A 24,096-nucleotide genomic window follows, 5' to 3' on the forward strand; every position below is an offset into this window, starting at 1 on the left:
ACGCAGCGCCTCACGTTATGCACGCGCTGCGCAGCTATAGGATCGGAGCGAAAGTCTGACGTATCCTGTACGTATATTGCGTCTGAACAAATTCGACACTCGTAGAACGGATGACGATGGCCGGCTCGGGAAACGGTGATGGGTGTTGTACCACGGTCATGAAAAAGCTCGGCCTGCAACCTGTCACACGATGCAGCCTCGCCAAATTCTACGTGCCGGCATTCGGCGCCGCCTCGTATACCGCGATGTCCGTCAATGTCATGAATCCGAGTCTCGTCGTCAAGTAAGTGAACATTTCGTACAGACATTTCGGCTACTATTCGTGCATGTAATGCGTGTAATGTCAATCATTGATGAGATGAAGTGTAACCTGACGAGGAATCTTTTCCCCCCTCTCTCTCTCTCTCTTTCTCTCTTTCTCTTCGCTTATTACGTAATTCCAATCGCATGCAATTTATGCATGTCCTTGCGATAGATGAATGTTCGACGTCGTGGATCTTAATGCGATCATGATATATTTATATACTTCCACAATCGATGTGACGTTATGTCTCTCGAAGCGAGACAAGCATCTAAATAAATAAAGCAACGGAGAGTAGAAAAACGAATGGAACAAATTTATATAAAACTAGAGATCTAAGAATTTCAGGATTGAAGAATTGAAAGTTTGAAAGATCCAAGTTATCTAAAGTTTTAATTATTAAAAAATACAAATTGGAATTTTTATCGTGTTGCAATGAGAAAGGATAGTAAATAACACTTTTGTCTTTTCAGAGTATTTCCAAAGAGGGATATTACAAACGTCTTATTGGTTGGTACTCTACTTGGCACAGGATCGTACATCTACACACGTGAGCACGTTAAGAGTGCGCCACAGTCTGTAAGAATTTTGTTCAGGTGAGAACTGACATTAAGTGATAAATGCAATATATTTATTGAATTACAATTTCTTATTTGCCGAATTTGTCTTTTAGTGTTACAGGTGCATTATTATTGAGCTTAGGATCTGTCTTAATGTGGGCCGTGATACGTTCCATAGTGCCACCAAGCCCTGCCTGTTGTACGATAGCTGGTATTGGCACTGGAGTGACACTTCTTAAAATTGGTTCGAGCTATCTTGAATTTGTTGACAATCAAGTAGCGAAAAAGTAAACCTCTTCTGTTATGCTTTCTGTTTGTTCTTTTTTATATTTTAAATTTGTATTTTACATTAATATGAGAAGAAATTGTGTTAAACAAAAGATACCTTAAAGTATCGTTGAATTTTGACTGAAATTTCTACAGATGCAAATTATACGAAAGTACATCATCCTTTGCACCGAGTATTTACGTGAGAGGTTTCTTCTAAAAAGAGGAGAATACAAGTCAATTTTTTCATGAAAACTTGAATTGTCACATTGCACAAAATAATTAACTTGCGCTGTCAGCAATTCTAGTGTTGATGAATTTTTTGCCTACTAGCGAATTATATTAAAGCATTCGCTACTTTTTTTCTCGTCACATGACACAATAATGTTACCAATATTTGATAAATTGTTAATTACACAAGATATATTTGCAATATGCACGCATTTTGGGAATTTAAAGAAATCCCGCATAATTCCGGGCGTTTAGAGAACAAAACCGGAAAAATACGTGCGTCGTATGTTTTGTAATCTGTGCAGCATTCACATAAGAATGCATCGTCATGTAGATAAATGTCATCGTAAATATATACGAATACGTCAAGTATGTGATATGAATTCAAATTTATAGGAAAAAAAAGGAGACATGTTAACACTTATCCTGTCCGAAAATTCCATCGATATCCGCATCTCTTTTATATTTCTATCAGATAAATTAAGATGATAATTGATCTATCGGTATGAAAATTTATCGCGACTAATTTGCGCAAATTATCCCAACAATTATTAAACAAACTTCTTTGTCCTTTATTTATTAAGAGAATTTGAAAGTACGTATATAAGAGAGTTGTGAAACGGTCGAAACTTGCAAAGCTGGTTTCTTGTGAAGTGACTAATAAACATCAGCTACTATCTCTCTTTATTGTCTGCCGCGTTTCACTGAAATGTGTTTGTTTCGTCGAGCTATTATCGTTTATTTATGCATATTATATTGCACTCTCGGGCGATTAAGGAAAGTACTGTCAGATAAGAGAGGCCTCCGGACAAATGCAAATTACTCATTGCGATGTTTCGTATATATATATATATATATATATATATATATATATATATATATATATATATATATATATATATATACATACAGTCACGAGTCGATCTCGCTACTGATTTTTAATTTAATCGTTCGTAGCATAAAAAACATCCTAAACGTCAAGTTATACTACGCGATAAATAAATGAAATCTGATACTTTCAAATTCGCACAGGCGAAATGCGAAAGTCCGAGTTGCAGTATCCAAGTCTCAGGGTCGTTCTTCAACCATGAAGTGCACGCATCCTGTTCACCAATCGCAATTAAAAGCGATTGACACGAAGGCATGGATCTCGGTATCTTATCCTGCGCGACACATTGCATTCGATGTGTCATCATATAATATTGAAATAATGCGATAAATTATCTTATTTTTGAGAGAAGGAGAGAGAAAATAGAGCTGTCCCGTACATTGAAAATCGAAGATGTATTTAGTATTTTATTGAAATTTTTTATATAAAGTGTCCTTTACCTGTCTTTTACTTTTGTCAATTAAAAATAAATTTTCTCTTAGGACGTTGAGCATCGAGTGCATTTTTGTTCAGGAACTAAACTCAACGGATGAGACTTTATTTTTCATTTATAAAAATTATAAATGCTTAAAATTAATATGACAAATATGTACATGTATATATTTGTCATGAGTCTTTTCCACATTTTCATTAAAAAAAACACTCATTTCATAATTAGACACAGATGGAAAACCCTCGCTAGGACAAGGACACCCTATATATACACAGGCAGTTGGTTGACTGTTGTATGTTCCCTCGTCGTGCTTTGTTGCAGTCGCTATTGTTTCGTCGCATCGTAGGCAATGATACGGCATGCTTTCCAACAATAGTCAGCCTCAACGCGAAACCCGATGATGATTACAGCATTTCGCTTCAGGGTAAAACGAGTTTGAAAAATACGCACATCGTAATTTATTTATTACGATAATAATTGAGCCCCAAAGAAAAAAAATGCCTCACTGAAAAACATCTTAAACTGCAAGAAATAATATCCATTGCTTTTTAATATAAAAATTATGTTGATTCTCTTAAAAAATAGATGACAAATACTTGAGAAATATATAATATACATATATGTATAAAAGATTCATGCATTATTCTAGTGTGGGTAAAAAAAATGACGCGTAATAAAAAAATATTGCTATAATTTATTAAAAATTCTTATACAAATACGACGCATATTTATTTAGCTGTTCTGTCAAGTTCAGCTTCCATATTTTTTTTTTTTTCTTTACGCATTTTTTATGTAGGAAAAAAATGTTCAAAAGTTAAAACGCACTGTCCGATATTATTAATAAATACTTTCGGTATTTACGTAAAGTTTCATTAAAGGCACTTAAACAATATGTATATAATTAAATAATTATCTATTAAGGTATCTAAAAAATGAAAGATAATTGTTCCACCGAAGAACGAATATAGATACTATGTACATCTACGTGAAAGTCTTTTTCCATTGCAAAATTTTGAGCGAGAAACTCTTCGTAAGTCAACATATAGTTCCCGATCGGTGCAACGGAAATCTCTGAAAGGATACCTCTTTCTTATCAAATGTACGTACAACATGGTACAGTACGAGTCTTCCGTCGTCATATGTCCGGAATAAAATCACAATCGACATGTAAATGCATGCGCGTAAAAAGATCCAGCAAAAACCCTATTTTCTGGTCTCCGTCTCAATCTCTCCCTACGATTCGTTTCCATATCCTCAAAATGGATGAAAAAAATAGATGAGAACCATCTGTCCGTGGCAAAGACAACATCGTGATCCGTTGAGATCTTCGAGATATCCTTCGTTGAATCTGATCCGTGAAACATGGAATTCACGGAAAATCCAGGTCGACCCCTAACTGCGATGGGGGTGCAACGGGGTGGTCTCGTTGATATCCCTCGGTCGTATCGTCGTCGTCGAGGACGTGAGAGCGTTAGAGAGCACCTCGGCGATGCTGTCGGTCACTTTGTCGATCGCATCTGTAACGACGTGGTGTTTATGATCGTGCTCGTGGTCGTGATCGTGGTCGTGGTCCTCCTCCGCGTGCGAGTGTTCATGACCGTGGCCGTGATCGTGGCTGTGCGAATGAGCGGCTATAAAAAGAAAGCGTGGCAACTGAGATTTTTTTTTTATTTCATGGCAATCTTTAACCATATAATTTCTTTTAATGAAAAAAGAATTATACTAACTATAGACGATAATTTCTAATTCGCGATAAAATTCAACACAGAATTCTATTTATAATTTTCTGTAAGGCTTATCTTAATATATGTGTATTACTGATATTTTTTTTGTATTATATGACGCATGTAAAATTGTAAATGCAATTTTAAAATTCATTAAAAAAAGTTTTCAAATATAATAAAATAACGTAATTTTATTTAATTTTTCTCGAAAATATATTTTTAGGACAACCTGTCATATAGTATAAGGCATAGTGACGTTAAATATTGCTTCATTAGGTTCAACTAGCATCGGCCGAAAGTATGTAATTAACGATAACAGCCTGGTACGGATCGCTCCGTCGAATAAAGTGTCTAAAAGAAAGCTCTACATCTATAATAACGATCGGCAATTTCAATGAGTCAATTTGCCTCGATATTGTCAATTATCTGGGCTGACAATAATATTAATTAGTATTAAATTATTAGATTATTCCTCTCGAAATAATGGACTGTTTTTCACGACACGGTTATACATGTATAGAGTGAGTAATTTGTCGCGCATCTGATTTCCGTCTCCACTCTACCCCATCTGTCCTGGTTATTTCCGCCTTGTAATTGCCGCGCGTGGGCACGAAATTCTCCGAATGACGTTCAAACAGACAGCGGTGATTTCGTCATCACGAAATGCGTCAAACCTACACGTTCGAGAAAGCCGTCGAAAGTCGGTCGAATCGTCCATCGACCTACACGTCCTCGGGTCATTGCCATTGGGTGGAGAGAGAAAGCCTCAAGATATACAACGGACAGATCTTTTACGAGAGATCGATCCGATTCTGTCTTTCGAACAGACGATCGCTGTTTAAATTAATATGACAATGACGTCGGTTCCTTCCCGGCGCTCGTTACGCGATAAAAAAAAAAAAAAAAAAAAAACGGCAGTACGCGTCTTGGAAGAAGTGGGTTGTTGCCGCATGCAATTTGCCAATCATATAGCAGCCGACGCGAGTTGTGTAAAAGTTCACGTCCAGCACAGTCACGTAGGAGTAACACGCGAAGCTCCTGTATTTTATACAAGATAAATGCTCTTTAATTTAATAGTTATTATTGTAATTAGAGTAAAGAAAGTGGAAATCTAATTCTTTCAGATATATATAAAATATTTAATATTACGCATGTATATGCATTTTCTATATATAAAAGTATATAAGAATATTTTATATATATATATATATATATATATATATAATATTCTTTATATTATGTAATTTATATTAATATAATTTATATTTTAATTAATATATAATTTTGAATATTAATTAATATTTGAAATTTTATATTAATATATTTTCGATATTTCTTTTTTATTTTTACGTTTGTAATCTTTTATATATAGAATTGTTAATCTCTGACTCTCTCTCTCTCTCTTCTTTCATAGAAAATATTGTATAAGAACGAGTTTTGAATTGCGACTAAACTTTGTGTCTGCGCACTTTCGTGAGAAGGTCAGAATGCAATTAAGATTATGTAATAACAAGTGATGTATCCACAGAGAGGTAATCGTTATTACGATCCATCTCTTCCACACTTGCTGTTACTTTCTCGACAAAATGATAGTCGTACAATCTGTCGAGCTTATTGGATATGTCAAAGTAATATACCATCGTGCGTGCGCGAATAAAATATTTTCGCGCCGATGCAAAACATGCGATACGAAAGTAGTCCGAGCATCAATGGTATCTAAATTATATCTTGAACTTCCTTGGAAAATATCCGGAATTAATAAATCAATTTTTTTTTTTTTCATTTAAAGCACAAACCGCTATGCAAACTTTTTTTTTATTTTTGCACAAACCGAGAGGTGAAATATTTTTTATTGTATTTTTTTTTTAATCACATCTTGTATTAATGTTTAATACGCCTAGTATGTTTATCGACCATGATCTAAAAATGAAATAACAATTCATAAGAACAAAAACGTGAATTCCTTTGGCGACAAATCTCAAAGCCGAGGTATTATTTTAATATAAAAGAGCACACGAAATAGAAACATTTCGTGCATTGTACGAATAATTTGGTTCACATTGTTGAAATATACTTCGCAACAGTTTTATCAGAATCATTATTTGAGTCATATAACAACGCGAGAAAATGACATCAATTATCAAAAGAGTTATCAGCCAAGTCATCGTTTCGAGGACAAATATTTCAGCGCGTTTTATATAGATATATAATAATAAATGTCTCCCGTTGTTTCCCGTAATATATATACATATATATATATATATACCTAAGTGTCTCCTATAGTCATATCTACAAGTCATTAATTAAATCGTCCGTTTGATTATGATATCAACGTGTTTAACGGTACAACGCTTCTACCGATTTCGCTTCTATCATTAAGTTCTCTAAACGAAATAGCGTTGCACGCGAGAAGGATGTTGCCACCGAGAAAGTTTTTCATTTCGAAACTTGCCCTGACCCTGACTTTTCAGATGTAAGTTTGTCGGCGAATCGATAGATTAAACGAGAACTAACACGTGAAGTGTATCAAGGGCGTACCTGTAATAGGTTTGCACCGAGGCAAACGATCCTGCCGAAACTGGTTTGGCGATAACTATTACGGATAATCCGCTGGACGCGGATGACGTAAGACGAACGCTCGAGGCGATTATGTCACAAATAGTATAGATCCTCGTATTACGATCGACAAACACAACTCGACAGCTTTCGTATTTGTATTTTGGATTTTTCGATGTCTCCCTTTAAAGAGAGAATGCTCTTAATATTCATCTTAAGAGAGAGAGAGAGAGAGACAGAGAGGGAGGGAGGGAGGGAGGGAGAGAGAGATTCCTCACTTTAATTATATTACGAAATTTTTCGCTGCCTTGTTAGATATATAACATAGCTTACGATGGTGAATAAAGTTTGTTTTTATATATCATCTCTAATAATTATAAGATGCATCTTTTCTAAACACAATCATTATGTGAAGAAATACATTTTCATTTCAAATGAAATTAAAAAAAAAAAAAAAAAAACAAATAGATTTGGGATTAAAAAATGGCGAGAAAAAACGAGCTCGCTCATCGTAAATAATGATTTTAATTTGAGATAATTTTAATTTGAAAAGACTAGGAATTATCCGAGAATAAGATAATTACTCTTTACGAATAATAACGCACGCATATCATTGCGTGGAGATTCTGAAATGAGAAAATCGAAAAGGAAGAGGCGCCTAATGGATGAACTTTCACCCTCGATGGCAATAAATTTCTACGTCGGCGCGCGATTCCGGGTTTGCGAAGACACACGGAAATTCTGGCGATCACGCGAGAAGCCGAAGAGGAAAAGCGGAAACGCGCACGACGATAATACAAATTTATTCGTCCGGTTGTGTTACGCTCCGATGCGTCTTTCTTCCGGGAAATGGACTCACTGGCGATCTGCAGGCCCAACATCAACATGAAGCCGACGATGATCGCGACCAGCTGTAGCAAGCCGCTCTTCTCGTTTGCCCTCTCGCGCGCTAACACCTCGAAGAACACCACGTAGAGCAGGGTGCCGGCTGCCATGCCCTGAAGTATAGTAGGCGTAGGTCCCAGAGTTTCACTGTCGTTCTTGAAGTGGCCCAGCGCTAGCCCAATCCCGATCCCGATCGGCGTCACCATGGAAAAGACGGACAGATATCCGAGAGTGGCTCGGGTGGACGCACCGGCCACGTAGAGCTCCATCCCGACGCAGAAGGAGATGACCAGCTTGTGAGTCGCGATAGCGGCTGCCAGATAGATGACCGAGCTGATGGACGGCTCTAAGCCTACGGCCAAGCCTTCGAATATCGCGTGGAAAGAGAGCGCGAGGACGGTCAGCAGACCTTGCACCGAAGTATTTTGCGTGCCATGTTGATGATGATGATGGTGGTGGTGGTGGTGGTGGTGATGGTTGTGATCATGATGATTATTATGATGAGAATGATCCTGATGATGATGATGATGATGCCTGATTTGCGGATAATTTAATTCCGACATTGCCAGTTCTGGATCGGAACGTCTCTCGACCTGACGTCCTTCATTGGTTAACGCGGGAGATAGGACGAATATAGCCGGCAGGACCTTGTTATCCTTGCCCACGTGATTGCGCAGTTCATCGAGCTGGATTTTAGATCGTTCCAAACCCGCCTGGTTCTCCTTGTCCTCGTCATGATCGTTCCACGCGGTAGATCTTGTCGTCGTGGTGGATACGGTGGTGGTCGAGCCGCTCATCGTCGACGGGCCCGTCTGATTGTTGTTACATCTGCGCACCGACACGGTCCGATAGAGCAGCGCCTCCGAGGATTCGGGTTTACCGGTGAGGGCCGCGTGCACCGCCTCCTCGACCAGGTAGACAAGGAAGAAGCCACCGCAGAAAAGCAACTCTGCCAAACCAAGAGTGCCCAGAGTCGGCAGCTGACCGTTTGATTGATGCCTCTCGACGCTTTCGCGCACTTCTGGCGCCAGGTGTAGGAATGTCGTAAACAGGAGCACTCCGCCGCCGAAGCAAAGCAACAGCGATGTCAAAAGACCCTGGGAACGATTTGCCGTTTGCTAGGATAAAAGTGCTCGGCAACTTCACAGACCTCTACGGACTTTTCGTTTCGGAGCCGATTTTTCTTTCTTAGAGAGCAAAAATAGAGAACAAAAATTTTGACACATCTTTTCTCCATTTTTTTTTTCAGTGTTAAATATTTTAATAAGTCCCAAATTTTAGAAAATTTAGAATGTTAAAGTGTGCATATTATTGTTTATTTAAAATTGAAAACAATTCTTTTAGTATTATATATAATATAATTTTATTTTAAAAATTAATATACCTACTCTAATATTTCTTAATTTTTTCTTACAGTGTAAAATTGATTTCCTGAAATTCTCAACAAATGATACAGAGACGTATTGTAATTACGATATACAATATTGTGTATTCAGGAAAGAGAATATTTTTATTATTTTTCTATATTTAAAATAGAAAATTATTAATCGAAAGATACAAAGTAATAATATTTTCTATTAATCGAAAAAATACAAAATAATAATCTGTCGGAAAAATTAAAAACGAAAAATTCAATACATTGCTTATTTAAAATTTTACTTGTATTTACCGTCGGTTTTAATTAGCATATATGCATAGTGTTTACAACTAAATAATTAAGAAATGGATGAATTTCAAATAGTTTAGAGAGTCCGTAGATGCAGATTGTAAAATACCGAGTACTCTTTATATCAACTAGCAGCTACTCCGGATGTGTCGCGGTTACTTCTCGATCAACCAGCAATTACATATTATTTACAGATGTTTCGTGAAAATAAACATTTCTTTTGCAAGGGCAATTTTCCTATTTCTGACTTGTCGATCATCTTTGTGCCGCTTCGAAGCATGTAACGTAAACATGTTTATGTTACAAATTAATATTTATAATCATAATATATATTCGTAAAATATTGATAAAATTGTAGATTTAAATTAGCGAAAAAAATGGTCAGTGCAGAAATATCCAATTAATATCCAAGGATATCCGCCACTGTCGAGAATAGATACTCAAGGACGTCCACTGACAAGTGTAATCTCCGTAACGTCAATTATTTTCCCGCTAATTCAACCTGAGCAACGTGTTTGACCGACATTTCTTAAGCTAATCGAGTCGGCAGAAAGACGAAATGATTTCCGCAAATGCTGCCAATTGATCAAAAAGAATCGACAATTCATCCGGGAGGACTTCCGTTCGACTTTTTCTCAAACGTACTTGCTTGTTTGCCGCCGAGACCGAGTCGACACCCGGCAAAGACGCCGATGTGGACGTGCTGGAACGATCAGAGGAGATCGGCCGGGGACGTTTCCCAAGTCGTCTCTTGGCCCTGCAACGTCCCACGATCAACGGCAAGGTTCCCAGCATCAGGGAACCCAGACCTAGACCGATCATCGCGCCGATTTTTGACATCAGGAGAACACTGGACGTCGTCGTGTTTTCTTCCATATCGGACATCGTTTCAAGATAATAACAAGAGGATATCAAAATTCGATATCTCGATGAAAATAACTACAATGTCTACGCTGAAGAATTTCACAACTGCACTGTACGTCGATTATCTCGTCACCACTTCACCACCTCTCTCTGTCGCGCCTTCTTGTCAACGACGAGTCTTGTCATCTCACGCTTCGTTCCCCGACGAGCTTTTGCAACCCATGGGCAAAGTGGTCGGCGAAAATTGCGACGAATGATCTTTCCGTTCAAAGCGAACCGAGGGAATTCCACGCGCCGCGACGGCCGATCAGACACTATCTACTCCGGTCTCGACTCGACGAGAACTCGGCTCGATCGGACCCCTCGGCCGCCGCCTCGTCGTCTTACATAGTCCGAGCCGAGCCGCTTCCTGCCCACTCCCGCGACAGCTACGTCCCGTCCTTATCCAACGATCGTCCACTGGCGCGTATGTATGTACACGCTCGCTCTAGCACCTGGATGATGACTGATCGCTCAGTGGCGTAAAATCAACGGTGGATCCGAGGGGAAGGGAGGACTGAAGAGAATGCGATGGCGAAAGGTAAAGAGACCGAGAGGAGAAAAAAATAAGATAAAAATAAATCAAGAAAAAAGAGGCAATGAAAAGGAAACAACTAGAACGAGGAGCAAGAAAGATAAAAAACGAAAGAATGAAGGACAAGATAAGATATACAATACATGTGGAATTTATCCTTCGCTTATTTTGTAACCTGGTAACATTCACCTTGACCATAAATCAATTTTTTTTTTATATTTGTGCTCTATTTTCTTTAATAGTGTTGATGATATATGTATCAATGTTAATTGAAAGAGGAATGAAAGGTAATCAATATCGACGATGAAAATTTAATCAGTGATTGAACTCCAACGATGTTATTTTGAAATCTGTCAACTTGTTGCTCATAGTAGAGGGTGAATAATCCTCCAAGTTGCCTGCTCTTTATACGATGGGGCACTCTAAGCGTCGGTTACATCCCTGCAACTATTTTATGCCTGACGAGCGGCAACGCATAACGTATTTTTCCCTCCTCCATGCGTAGGCGCGTGTACAATACACGTGAATGCGTGAATGAAAGAAATCGTCGACAACACTGACACTCGTCTGCGTGCGCACGCAGGGGACACGCGTGCAGACATCGCCTACGTAATAAACATTTGCATCGGCGATTGGAAGATAAATCTTCCAAGAGTGTAACGAGAACAAGAGGGAGACGAGATTAAAGGATGATGACGGAACGAAGAAATTGGAAGATTCTCGGATCGGTCCTTCGACTTCCAAGACAATTAATTTGACTTTATTATGGAAATAAATTTCTCCTTTCAATTTAATCTCATTTCATTTTCACGGCGTGTCCAGACCACGGATGAGAAAATATAAGAGGCACCTTGGTCGCTTTCGAAGCAAAAGGCGTGAATTTAGCCTGGCGATAGTGGGCCAGCGACATGATCACGCCACCCGGTGATTATTCACCAGGCTCCGCGATACTTTCACCCTTATGCGCGCGAAAAAGCGAGAGGATACGCGTCGCTCGGTTTCGGACACATCATTGAACGTCGATCGGCAACGGTAGAACGTGCAACGAGCCATGGAACTATCTCATGGGAATCGAGATCTCGATCGACGGCACGAGCCGGGGATGTCCTCCCCTGTGTGTGTGTGTATGTACGTCGTCAATTATACGCCGATAAAGAAATAATCAACGAGCGATGCCATTCACTTTCGCCATAGTTTTCAGGCTTTTTTCCCTCTCCCCCTTCCCTCACGATCGCGAAGCATGAAGGACCGCGAGTCATACTTGAAAAAAAAAAAAAAAAAAAAAAAAAAAAAAACATCCCGCTATGGGTGACTCACGAAATGGACGGAAAAAGAATAACGGTTGTATTTTCTGACAACGACGAGAAAAACTCTTTCAAGTCAACCTTGTGGGAATTGTGTCTCGCATTGCGAATCATCGACAGGATGTCCTCTGCATCTCACGTGCCGCATTCTCTCTTCTTTCTCTCTCTCTCTCTCTCTCCCATCTCCTTCTATATGAATAGTTTGTGACGCTCATTTCGAACGTTGGCCTCGACGTGCGCGTTGCTCTTTCTCTTTCTTTTGATAGAGAGAGAAAGAGAGCGTCGTGATAAGTGACTGTTGACCAGCGATTAATTGTTTGCTGACAATCGATATGAGTCGACCGCCTCGGTCACCTTCGACCTCGATTGCTCGAAACATCATTCGTTTCCATGAATCAATCCTATGAAACTTTCCCGGTTTTCCCGTATTCTCTTTATTTTCAATCGTCCATTTTTGTATTTCATTTTGTTTATATAAAATTTAGCTTTAAGAATTTTCTTAAATTAAATTGATACACGTATATATTTTGTTTTGGAGGAAGAAAAGAATGTCGTGCCTATTAGTAAAGCGAAAAAAAAAAAGAAAAACATTTTATACTGAAAATTGAATCGGCTTTAATCAGAAGCTTGTAAAATTGACCCATTATCAATTGCATGATGATTGATAACTACTGTTTTAGCATCTTATCGGTATTTTTCACTCAGCAACTAATCTTTTTATCATATCATTTTGATTTTTCACTGTTGACTGTGTGCATTCAAGGAAAGATCCAATATGTATTTTTCCAGTCGTGAAGCAATCAAGATAAATATAAGCAAAATATATATATTTTACTCATATTTATTTTAAATGTACATATATCTCTTATTGCTAAACTTATCGCAACTTGAGCTTTTTGTTTCTCAATATATAATATTCTTATCTATTAAAATTCTGACATTTATTCATCTGACCAGATATTCATTCGAAGAACGTGCATGTATAATGCAAATGCGAAGCTTAGATATAGAACATCTATTTTTAGCGCTAAATATTTCATTTCTTATGTTCCAACTGTTATTATGTTATTGAAAGATATATTACTAAACATTAGTATAGAAGATAAAATTGTCTGTACTTACTCGACATCTGCAGACCGAACATTACGAGAAAACCGAAGAGAATCGAGGCGTATTGCCATAGTCCGGTTCGATGCTCCTGCAGAATCTCGAAGAACACCACGTAGAGCAGAGTGCCCGATGCCAATCCCTGGATAGAGAGAGACCAAAAAAAAAAAATAAGTACATTTTTTCTCTCTCGTGTTTATGTAATTTTATTATTCGATTAATCCACGGGCAAATGTGATTGTTGGCAAATTTTTCGAAAAACGCGAACTGATAATCATCAGTTACGTTATCAAAAACCTTTTATACGCTTTACGTAAAATTGATATTTTTTTAATCGGTCATACTTGAAAGAAGTCGACTCTTGCCTGTAATATCACGGCCATTGGTCCACTGGCAGCCGCGCTTCCACCGCCGACCAGTGCCATCCCGATACCGATTCCTATCGGCGATACCACGGCGAACGTGCACGTGTAAATTACAGACAGGTACGGCTTGGTTCGGGAAGCGAGCAGTTCTACGCCGATGCAGAAGGCTATGACGAATTTATGGGACGCCACCGCGAGGAACATGTACCTATGGAATCGTTCACGCACAATTAACATCAATAATAATAATAATAATTTAATAACTATAATTGTATAATTTTTTAAAATTACAATTATATTTTTTTTTTAAGTAATACAAACAAATAATACGGCTGTAGAGAGCAGGGATCCAAAAGACAGCGGTTACAATTCAAATATTAAAATAAAATAAAAAACATAAGTATATATTACAACATTTAAAATATTGATATAATTTGTAAGGTAAAAAAATAAAACGTAATTAATGCGAACGTTTCGAGCCCGTATATATATATATTTTTTTTTTAATCGTTAGACTTCTAATTTAGTTCAGGTTCAGTGGCAATTAGGAATATATCCGACAAAGACTAATTACCATACGTTGCCAGCCGAACTTTCTAAACCTATCGCCAGTCCCTCGAATAGTTCATGCACGGATAAGCCGAGTACTATTAATAATCCTCTCAGAGAACTAATCACAAAGTCGTCGTCGGCGTTTGTGATCACCGGTAAATGGCTGTGACCTCTGTAATTTAAAAGATCATGTGATATCTCTTTGTAAAGTGTCATCGACTCGCCACTGATAAAAATCGACATCTTTGCGGCGAGAAAAAAAAGAATAGCTTACGCATGCGAGTGACCGTTGTTACCGTATGACGGTGTCTGTCCGTTTTCCACCAATTCATTCGTGCTGCGGTTCATATCTTTCTTGTCATTTATCTGCCGCTCCACTTGTCTCCTCCTCAGGTACGTATGCACGGACTCCTCCACCAAATACATGATGAAGAACCTGCGCAGAATGTTTGCAAAAATCAATTTATCGATCAATAAAAAACCGAGTATTTTATTTTAAAAAATACAGAGATAGCGAGTAAAAAAATTTATACACATGTATTTAACATATTAATATGTAAAATAATATATTATAACGTCAATAATAGGGAATCAAGGGTAAAGGAAGAGCGAATTTTCTTCTTCTTATTGTAATAAATTATATTAAATTATATAATAAATTAAAATATAAAATACATTTTGATATATATCGTCTAATTATATTTGCATAAAGCTAATTGCGTAAAAATCAGGACTGTATATTAATGATGTATTTTAAAGATTTAAATTGAATAATAATATTTTTTCTAACGGAGGAATCTTGCGCGTCGACAGAAAGATATTCCACCTTTTCTCTAACGATTTTTCGTAATCTTAGCTCTGACACTCGATGACATCATAGAAGATCAACTCACCCGGCGCACGCGAGCATGTATGCCAATGGAAACTTGAGCGGCTCCATCTTGCCGGCCATAACGAGATTTTCTACACCTTCCGCAACTTCCGGCATCAAATGGAGGAACGTTGTGCTGAAGAGGACGCCTCCGCCGAAGCCGAGCAGAAGGCTCACAATTTTGGTAGATCTACGCATGGTATTTTGTTATTTGTTGTCCCTATCTCATTAATTCGATCGTTAATACGGTATAATTACCGTTGGACTTTTTTAAAACAATATCAGCAAGGTGCAAAGTGTTATTGTGTGTCACTTGGAATCACAGTGTCGTAATCTCTCAAGTATGATAGCAAATATACATGTTGATGAGTCGTTACTCGCCGTTCCATGTATTTTGCCGTACACGAGTAAATAAATTGATAAAACAGTATTGATAAATACATAAATTTTATTTTTCTATATTTTTCTGGTGTTTACAAATTTGATCAAAAATTATCATTAGGTTTATTTTCGCATGATTCATCGAGATATAATAATTGAATAATTGAATAGTGCAATAATACAATAATAATAAATGCCTAAAAGCTCTATTATAACGATTTCTAATTTATATTAGAGTCGTTAAAATATCTATATCACCTGAAGAGAAGGATATATCTTTACCTGGGATTTTGTCCGTTCAAGTCCCATTTGAACCACTTGGCGAAAAACATGGGTATGATGCCCATTATTGTGCTGACGCTGCACAAAACTACCATGGTGACGGCTTTGGCGGTTAGCACCTCCTCATGCGAGTCCAAGGGATGATCATGATAATGATGTTCATCATCGTGATAAAGCGACGTGTCGTTCATTGTCGATTAGGAACAGTAAATTGGTCGTGATGGCGAATTTTGCGATCTGCAATAATTTGATAATAATGAACGATTCAAGTCACACAACGCGCAAAAAATCGTGGAAGAATCAAATGAAGTTTTCTTAAATCGTGACGATTGAAGATTACACAAGTAGTCCTTCAGACCAAGTTAAACGACACAGGGAGGATTTATAGTCTTAACTGATATTCTAGAGATAAGTGTAAGCATTATTTGACGAAAAAATAATCCGATTATTTAACAATCATATCCTCTCTCTCTCTCTCTCTCTCTCTCTCTCTCTCTCTCTCTCTCTCTCTCTCTCTCCAACTGATCGATCATTGGCGTTCAATTTTTGAGCGTAATGGAATTGTAGCTCGAAATTCGCCGCACAGAGATGCGTGCCTAATCTTCTTACGACAAACACTTTTTATCTAGGCATTCTTTGCGAAAATTTATTAACATCAGCAGTTTTAACTCGTCAGCAGTCGCGTGCGCTTTTGTAACATATTTTATCTCTTTTTTTTATGACAGACAGTGAGGATATTTTGTTACATACATGGGAATATGGAGTCAGTGTGGCATTACAGACCCTAAGAGAACATTATATTCTCGTATTTCTACAATTTTCGCATGTTTGAATTTTTTTTTTTATCAAAATTTACACAAAATTCTCCCAATATTTATACTTTATATTCACCAAAACAAACTCGCGTCATATCCTCTATCTTTTTTTTTATCGCCAAACACTGTTAAGTTTATTTTATAATAATTAACTTAAAGCTTCACAACTTTGATAATCAAGGTTAAATGTCAAATTTCTTTATAATTTCACTGATAACCATGCAAATCACATTTCCAAAACTTTACATGTTTTAATAATTATCATACGATAAGTGTTACAGATAAATGTTACCAACAACAAAGATATAATTATTGTGTCAAGGCTTTATCATAAGTTAATTATATTTATCGATCAAAGTTCAGTCTTTATTTACTTTCACTTAAAAAAAAAACAAAATCTTTTTTTTCTTAATTTAGATATGATCAGATTCTCTAGGAATACTTTTTTTTTTCTTTTTTTTTTTTTTTTTGATAAAAGTAATTTTAATAACTTTTACCCTGTAAAAATTGTGCAACAGTTTTATAATAGTTTTTATCGATATCACATTTAGAAAGGTACTTGTATCTATTTGGATTATTTCGATAACATATGATAATGTTTCTATTATCGCGCCACTTCAAAATTTCAACAGTTTTATTATGTCCGCAAAACTTGTTTGGCACAAAGTATTATTTGCGAGATTAACGGATATAAACTCTTTCTACGCATGTATGAATTTCGGAATGCTTGGAGATTCGTTCGAGATTCAAATCGAGTTTTAATTGCTAGAAAATTAGATTGCACTAAGCAACGGCGCAATGTGCAATCGCGGCAAAAAGCTGTTTCAAAACGATTCGGTGTTGAGAAAGTAATCAACAGGCGACACGGTTTCATGAAATTTAATAATAAAACTACCGTGCGCGCAAATATTATTGTCGAAATCGATTCAAGCTTATATTGTATTAAAGTTGCATATTATTATTATTATTATTATTATTATTATTATTATGTGCAAACGTTAAATTTAGCACTGTAATGTCATAAGCTAAAAAGTGCTATTTATTTGTTCATAAATATATATATATATATAAAATCTATGATTAAGCCTTCTAAAAATGTGTATTTATTAGATAAATTAATTGCGCTGAAGAAACATATATATATATATATATATAGTATATTTAGTGCGTTATATTTAAATATAATATAACGCATTAAATATACTAGCTACACAGAAAAAAAGTAAGTATCAAATCAAAACTCATATACTCATATAAACGCGTTCATTGTTTCATATATATACGCAACAATTTATAATCTTCTTAGAAGAATTTAAAAATCTTAAATTTCAACAATATTATAATCTTACTTCAATACTACAATTGTCATTTCAAGAATAAAAAAATTATTTTAATTCTAAGCAAATGATAATCTTCAATTTAAACATGTGTTATTTTCTATCCAACATTTTTTCCTCTCCAATCAAGAAAATTATTCTTAAATAACAAGAATATATTTTTCTTGGTTGAAATCTCATTTCAAGATTTACATTTTGAAACTAAAGATATTGTCAAAGTAAGAATATTCTTTTTTTCTGTGTATAATTAAGGTTTCTAAAAATGTACGTTTATTAGATAAATTAATTGCGCTGAAGAGACATATATAACTAGTATATTTAGTGCGTTATACGTGAATTTGAAAGATTTCTAAAAATAACATGTATTATTTTGCACTCATCATGATGGAATGTAATTACGATGGAAAAACTGATAATGAAAAATTCAATGAATCATTTAAATGAATCACAAACAATCGATAATTTTGTACCTTCTTCAATGTTTTTTCTCAGCTTTTCCCGACACCGCGTCCTTCCCAAGTATTCTGCGGTCAATCAAATAAGGAAAGAATGTTTTCAACACCGTGTATAATCGCGAGAATCAACGTACTACTAATCGCACTGTCTTCCATCCAGCATTTATATACACGGTGTGTCATTCGATATCGTCTCCGGTGATCTTTAATAATCGCCGGGGGGGCATCGCGCGATAACGCGGGTAGTAACACCGGTCCCGCCGTTGGTGGGCATTACGACACCCTTAATAGCATACATTTATGAGACGCGTTATTTCCCGGACCCAAACGCACGTTGTTTGACGTCAAAATGACGTTCTTTAACATCGAAATGACGTGCGCTTGCTACCTGGGATCCGGGATGCGTGTGTTTTTCAATAATAATCGCGACCACGATTAAAAAATAAATAATTGATGTGATGCTACATTTTTCGACGATTAAATGATACAAAACTATAAAAAAAAAAGTAGGAAGATGCATTGAAAATTCAAAATTTTGTCTTCAACACATATTAATTCAACGCGTTTTATACATTGCGTTGAAGAAGGGTTCGAAACGTTCGCTCATTTAATTTTAATTTTATTTCGTTTACCGTATCTAACAACCTTTTATGTATTTTTTATTCTAGTTTACTGAATTACATATTTTTATACCACTTAATTATATTCTATTCCATTTTGATTTACTTCCTTGCTCTCTACTGCCTTTGATAATTTAATTTCTTGTTATTTAAAAGAGAGCTCTTTTTAACGTTTATCAAAATTTGATATATTTTTCTATTTGAATTCCCTGATTCACATAAACCTTTTTCCCCTCGGTGCAACGTGAAGTCACGTGTCTTTTACGAGGCTCGAATTCGATTTATCAATACTAGCGGGGAAGAAGAAAGAGAAATTGTTGCGAGAAGCTCATTCGAAACATGGGAATCGCGATTCTCGCAAGATCCAACGGCACGAATTAACGGCGCTTGTTCGGTTAGTCGGCTCGATCGTTGCAATCGATACCAGAATGGGGAGAAGCGGGAAGAAGTAGTAGTAGTACCCAGCCTTTGAAACGTTGCGGCGCAGGTACCGAGGGGAAATGAATGTAGTGAAAGTGCATCGGCGACGTGACCCTCCGACGAATAGGGAAAAAAAAAGCAAGAGGGATGGGGAAAGGGACGGAGGGAGACCGATTTCTGTGTCGTTCAAGGTAAACTCGAGGCGATCGTAGTAATCGATCCGCATACCTGCAGTGGAGAAGTTACATTAAATGTTTTTTATTCGTGTTTCTCTTTAAATTTCAAAATTCACCAATGACTCATATAACAATCAGAAAAATCCTCAGCCTTGATTTCCCTCGAGAGTGAAATCATCGTGAAAATCAATTTTTCCTCCTACTCATCGCGCTTGCATTGTAATTTATTCCATGTTATAAAATTCCTCGTTTAATATAAATGCGTATTTTTCCGTGCGTTACTTTACATTTACGTTATGATTATATTCGAGATATTTCTTTCTTTCCCTCTCTACTCCCTTCACGTGCTAATCCATGAATTATTTGAACAGTTGATACGACAACCTTTATATTGTTTAATCGTATATACATATATATATATATATATATATATATATATATATATATATATATATATATATATACATCTGTTGATTACGCATCGCTTACTTAATCATGATCCATACATGCGATTAATATTACTATTCGAATCACAAGTCAAGATCCCTCGCTCGATTCCTTTGAATAACTAACCGATTATTTAATATCATAAAGTGGAAAGTAACTTGATTAGAAAATTTTCTTATCTACACTTGAAATATTGCTTCACTAAAATTATTTATCAGTTTTACATACACACCCATATATTTACAACTTTATCTTATTAATATTGTCATTATAATATTGTTATTATAATCATCAGTAATGTTACTATTATTATAATATCAAACGATATTGTAATATTAATTAATTATATTAATCTTATTGATAATAATACTACACACATCATACAGATTATACATATTAATTAGGTTTTCCTACTTATTGTTAGATATACAGATCATTTGGAATCTTCTCTGTTAATCGTTGAAAATACCTACTCAAATAGGATGTGTGTGGCAGAGACGTGACATACTTCTAAATGCTGACAGTGACATCGCCCAGTGATAATGCACACGTTTTCAAATCTGAGAAAGAAACCGGAGCCTTTTAGCATTAGCATTTCACCGGCCGGTCGATTTTGCATGCCTGAAAAATTTATTTGTACGAAAAAACTGTCACTATCGTAACCGTAATTATATTATAAAAAATTTCACTTTATCGACCATCAAACTACTTAATAATAAGAGTGATATGCTGAGAAGGAATTGAATTGCATTACGTCATATTTATTGATAAACAGTATGAATAAACAATTTTTTTCCTTATATACAATTTTTTGCTCGGCACTTTCTTTCATCTCAAAGAGATATCTGTGTTTGTATTTGCATTTTATCAATCAGGAATTTTGACGAGAACACGGAATCCCCTTTCTCGCCAGAAGAAAATTATTACCGTTGACGGAATTCGTATTGTAATTTTATTTTCTCGATTACGAACTTTTTAGCAGTAACAATAAGAGAGTTTCATATGTTGTATTATGTTGAATTTATTAATAAATTTTTTTTTTCTCGCAAGTTTTCGGAGGTCTCTTTTCACCTCGGAAAGGCTATCTGCGTTCTTATTTGCATTTCACTGGCTGGGAGTTTCCGGTAACGTGGGGAATTCCCTCGTGTGTACTCACAATCAGGGAGAATTATAATAAGTATAACTCGTGTCTCATAAAAGTATGTGACACACGTGTGTTACTTAATATGCGATACGACAGGCGTGACGGTTTTGTTTATTAATGTATATACGCGTGATTCAAACTCGAACATAAGTCACAGACATGGCGGATGTTTCTGGTTTATTTACGTACAATTGTCAATGTCACTGGTAGCAATGGAGTATGTTAATAGGAATACGTTATAACGTGACATAACGTCATTGCTTTTCTCGCAACACCGAAAAGACCATAAATCGAAAAAACACATGAGAGAGTTACATGCATATATTCGTTGCCTGAGTGTGCGTCGACAATTTATGCTGCAATTGATTGAAGCTTCATTTCAACGAAGAACTTAATTCATCGGAATAAATAGATGCGAGTAGAATGGAATGAAAAGGGATTTAACAGAAGTAAGAAAAGCCAATCGAAGATTATAAACATTCCCAACTTTTTCTAACTCTTATTCAGCTGTTTGTAAATTAAGCACGTGACTTATTCGAGCAACACAGGCGTCTGAATTTTCAGAAAGCGTGTTATTTATACAAATGGCATGTTCCGTAGTATATTTACTTTTCTCTTACCTCGAATGACAAAGAGACTCTTGGACGAAGAAGAGGCGAGAACCTGCGCGTGTCTTCAACAACAGATATCGTACATTTGTCAGCCGATCAATCCGAAGAATGCGTCGTCGAAAACTGAGCACTGATGTCACACGTTCGTAACGTCGACCAAATAATAAACGTCGGTCTAATCAAAGTAATTGATTGAATTTACCGTCATAAATGATTTCTGACAGATGACGAGGCACATTCTGCGTGGCGATCACGAGGGCAAAAAAGAAATGTCAACACTCTTCATTGAACGGAGAATCAGCATACTCGCAAGAACATTCTGCTGACGAGCCAAACGTGATCAAAAATAAAAAAAAAATCAGTGATAAATAGAGCGATTTACACGATTCTTACAATGTTCTCTCACAAGAGTAAGGAACCACCTCTTCGCGAAAAAAGAACCTGACAGATGGGTAACGACGGACGGAATGACGTTAGGCGAAATAACAGACGCCAAGGAAGCACCGGCGACTTAAATGGGGGGACCAGAGTCGGAAGGGATCGCACCGCGAGTCCGGAGCGGTTGGCCACGGAATGCGCGAGCGAGGAACAAGAGGCACCGAGGAGAAGAGGCGAGATACAGCGCGTTAGGAGAGGCTTCGCGTACCTGTTCTCGGTTCTCGGTTCTCGGTTCTCGGCGGGCGCGTTCGTCCAGGATTCCCCTCCCTAGGTGGGGAAACACAGCGGAGAGGACACAGAGGTGGTGGGCGAATCCGTGGATTCACCCCGATCACACGTACGTCGTGACGTTTGCAACGAGGGAAGGGAGAGGGAAAGAGATCATCATCTCCGAGTCCGGAATGCAGTTAACGACGGTCGAATAATCGACTGGAATACCAAAGTGGCACCGTCGCATCTCACTCTCGTGCAAAATTATCTTTCTTCGCGCCCCGTTCACCGCATAATACCGTCTATTCTGCGGAGAAAAAAAGCCGTTCTCGTATAGATAACAAAAGGATCGCTCACATGATTCCGACACCGATTCTGTTATCCAAAGGTTTATAGACCAGCGATCTTGACGCAAAAAAACTCTTTGCATCTTTGACTAATTGCGAAATGTATACTCCCTTATCGACGTTATTATGTAACATGTGAATGATAAACCACGTGTATAAATAATAATTTCTTTTACAACGATCGCAGAATTTTCTATGAAAATGATTGCCCAAAAAAATTTATTGCATTTTATTTTTATATGATACATTTATTATTATTGTATTGTTAATATTAATTTAATTATTATATTATGATTGACACTCACTAATTAAATTAAATTAGATAATATATTGTAAGTTTAAATTGCGTAAAATTTGTTTGCGAGTTTTTCCTTTATTTTGTCGTTTCTTTTATTGAAAGAATATTTCGAAAAACATTATAAGAATATTATCAAACTGATTGGAGAAAAATAACGACATTAACGCGTAATCGTGATTATAAATTTCGGTCCCTGTCTAGAATCACAAGTGTTTTTTCAGTTTGACGCGATATTTCCTGCTGATTCTTTATCTTGTTTATGTGTTTTAATTCAATTATCGTATATTTTCTTTTCTGCAAAATCGTGACTTTCCAGAATTCCATAACGTTATTGTTCTTCATTTCTTTTCGCTGACATCAGGTACCTCCGTAAGAAAAAAAAAATGACTTAAAACGAGCCAAAAAAAAATTTATATGGTATGTCTCCATGAAATATAATCCTTCCTTTTTTATAAATTAAAAATCGACTTTAGCATTTTTTTATTTCTCTCTCTGTTTGATCGTTTGGCTATAACTCGACGATGGACTTTGGTCAACTGCACGAAAAGTATAAAAAAAAATTCAAAAATTTTTTATTTCGAAGGTGAAAAACTCCTGATTACAAACGCAACGAATCATTACTTTTAATTTATTTATATAACTATCGGAGCGATTCGCGTGTTTACCTCACAATACAGTTTTTTTTTACGTCGAACATAATTATCTCAAATTTGAATATTCTGATGTAATTGTTTTAATAAGGCAACATATACCAACGATATTTTATAAATGATGAAATAAGCGCACGCGTCAGATGCATCATTATCATTATTGTGTCTGAGGTAAATTGAGCGTTAAGGAGGAACTGAACGAATTAGCTACATCAAAAATTCATAAATCTAATACATTTCAAGATTCATGAATTTTTGATTTTGCAAAACACTTTTTTTTTGATCTCCTAAAATATAAAATTAATAATTAATTTGT

At 36.4% G+C, this 24,096-nt stretch overlaps 2 protein-coding genes across 8 annotated transcripts; one reads left to right on the forward strand and one right to left on the reverse strand.

Annotated features, from left to right (window-relative positions):
- Positions 1 to 16: 16 nt before the first annotated feature.
- Positions 17 to 1,731, forward strand: LOC140665613 (uncharacterized). The gene is made up of 3 exons (XM_072891909.1): positions 17 to 283; positions 775 to 897; positions 975 to 1,731. Exons 1-3 carry the CDS (start codon positions 111 to 113, stop codon positions 1,150 to 1,152), a joined length of 474 nt encoding a protein of 157 aa, XP_072748010.1. The 5' UTR covers positions 17 to 110; the 3' UTR covers positions 1,153 to 1,731.
- A 1,624-nt stretch (positions 1,732 to 3,355) lies between these two features.
- Positions 3,356 to 22,513, reverse strand: LOC140665614 (zinc transporter ZIP1-like). 7 transcript variants are annotated; one of them, XM_072891914.1, is made up of 9 exons: positions 21,847 to 22,513; positions 20,556 to 20,642; positions 15,813 to 16,049; positions 15,172 to 15,339; positions 14,553 to 14,714; positions 14,301 to 14,450; positions 13,727 to 13,934; positions 13,377 to 13,503; positions 3,356 to 4,312 (listed from the first exon to the last, which is right to left on the reverse strand). In XM_072891914.1, the coding sequence occupies exons 3-9, from the start codon at positions 16,001 to 16,003 to the stop codon at positions 4,074 to 4,076; spliced, it is 1,245 nt and encodes a 414-aa protein (XP_072748015.1). In that variant the 5' UTR covers positions 16,004 to 16,049; positions 20,556 to 20,642; positions 21,847 to 22,513; the 3' UTR covers positions 3,356 to 4,073. The 7 variants fall into 7 exon arrangements, with proteins under 7 accessions (XP_072748015.1, XP_072748014.1, XP_072748013.1 ...); XM_072891913.1 differs by having other exon boundaries at positions 20,556 to 20,703; XM_072891912.1 differs by lacking the exon at positions 20,556 to 20,642 and having other exon boundaries at positions 21,847 to 22,156; positions 22,231 to 22,512.
- Between the last annotated feature and the right edge of the window lie 1,583 nt (positions 22,514 to 24,096).

The sequence above is a fragment of the Anoplolepis gracilipes genome, chromosome 5, assembly GCF_047496725.1.
Source record: "Anoplolepis gracilipes chromosome 5, ASM4749672v1, whole genome shotgun sequence".
Classification (NCBI taxonomy): Eukaryota; Metazoa; Arthropoda; class Insecta; order Hymenoptera; family Formicidae; genus Anoplolepis; species Anoplolepis gracilipes.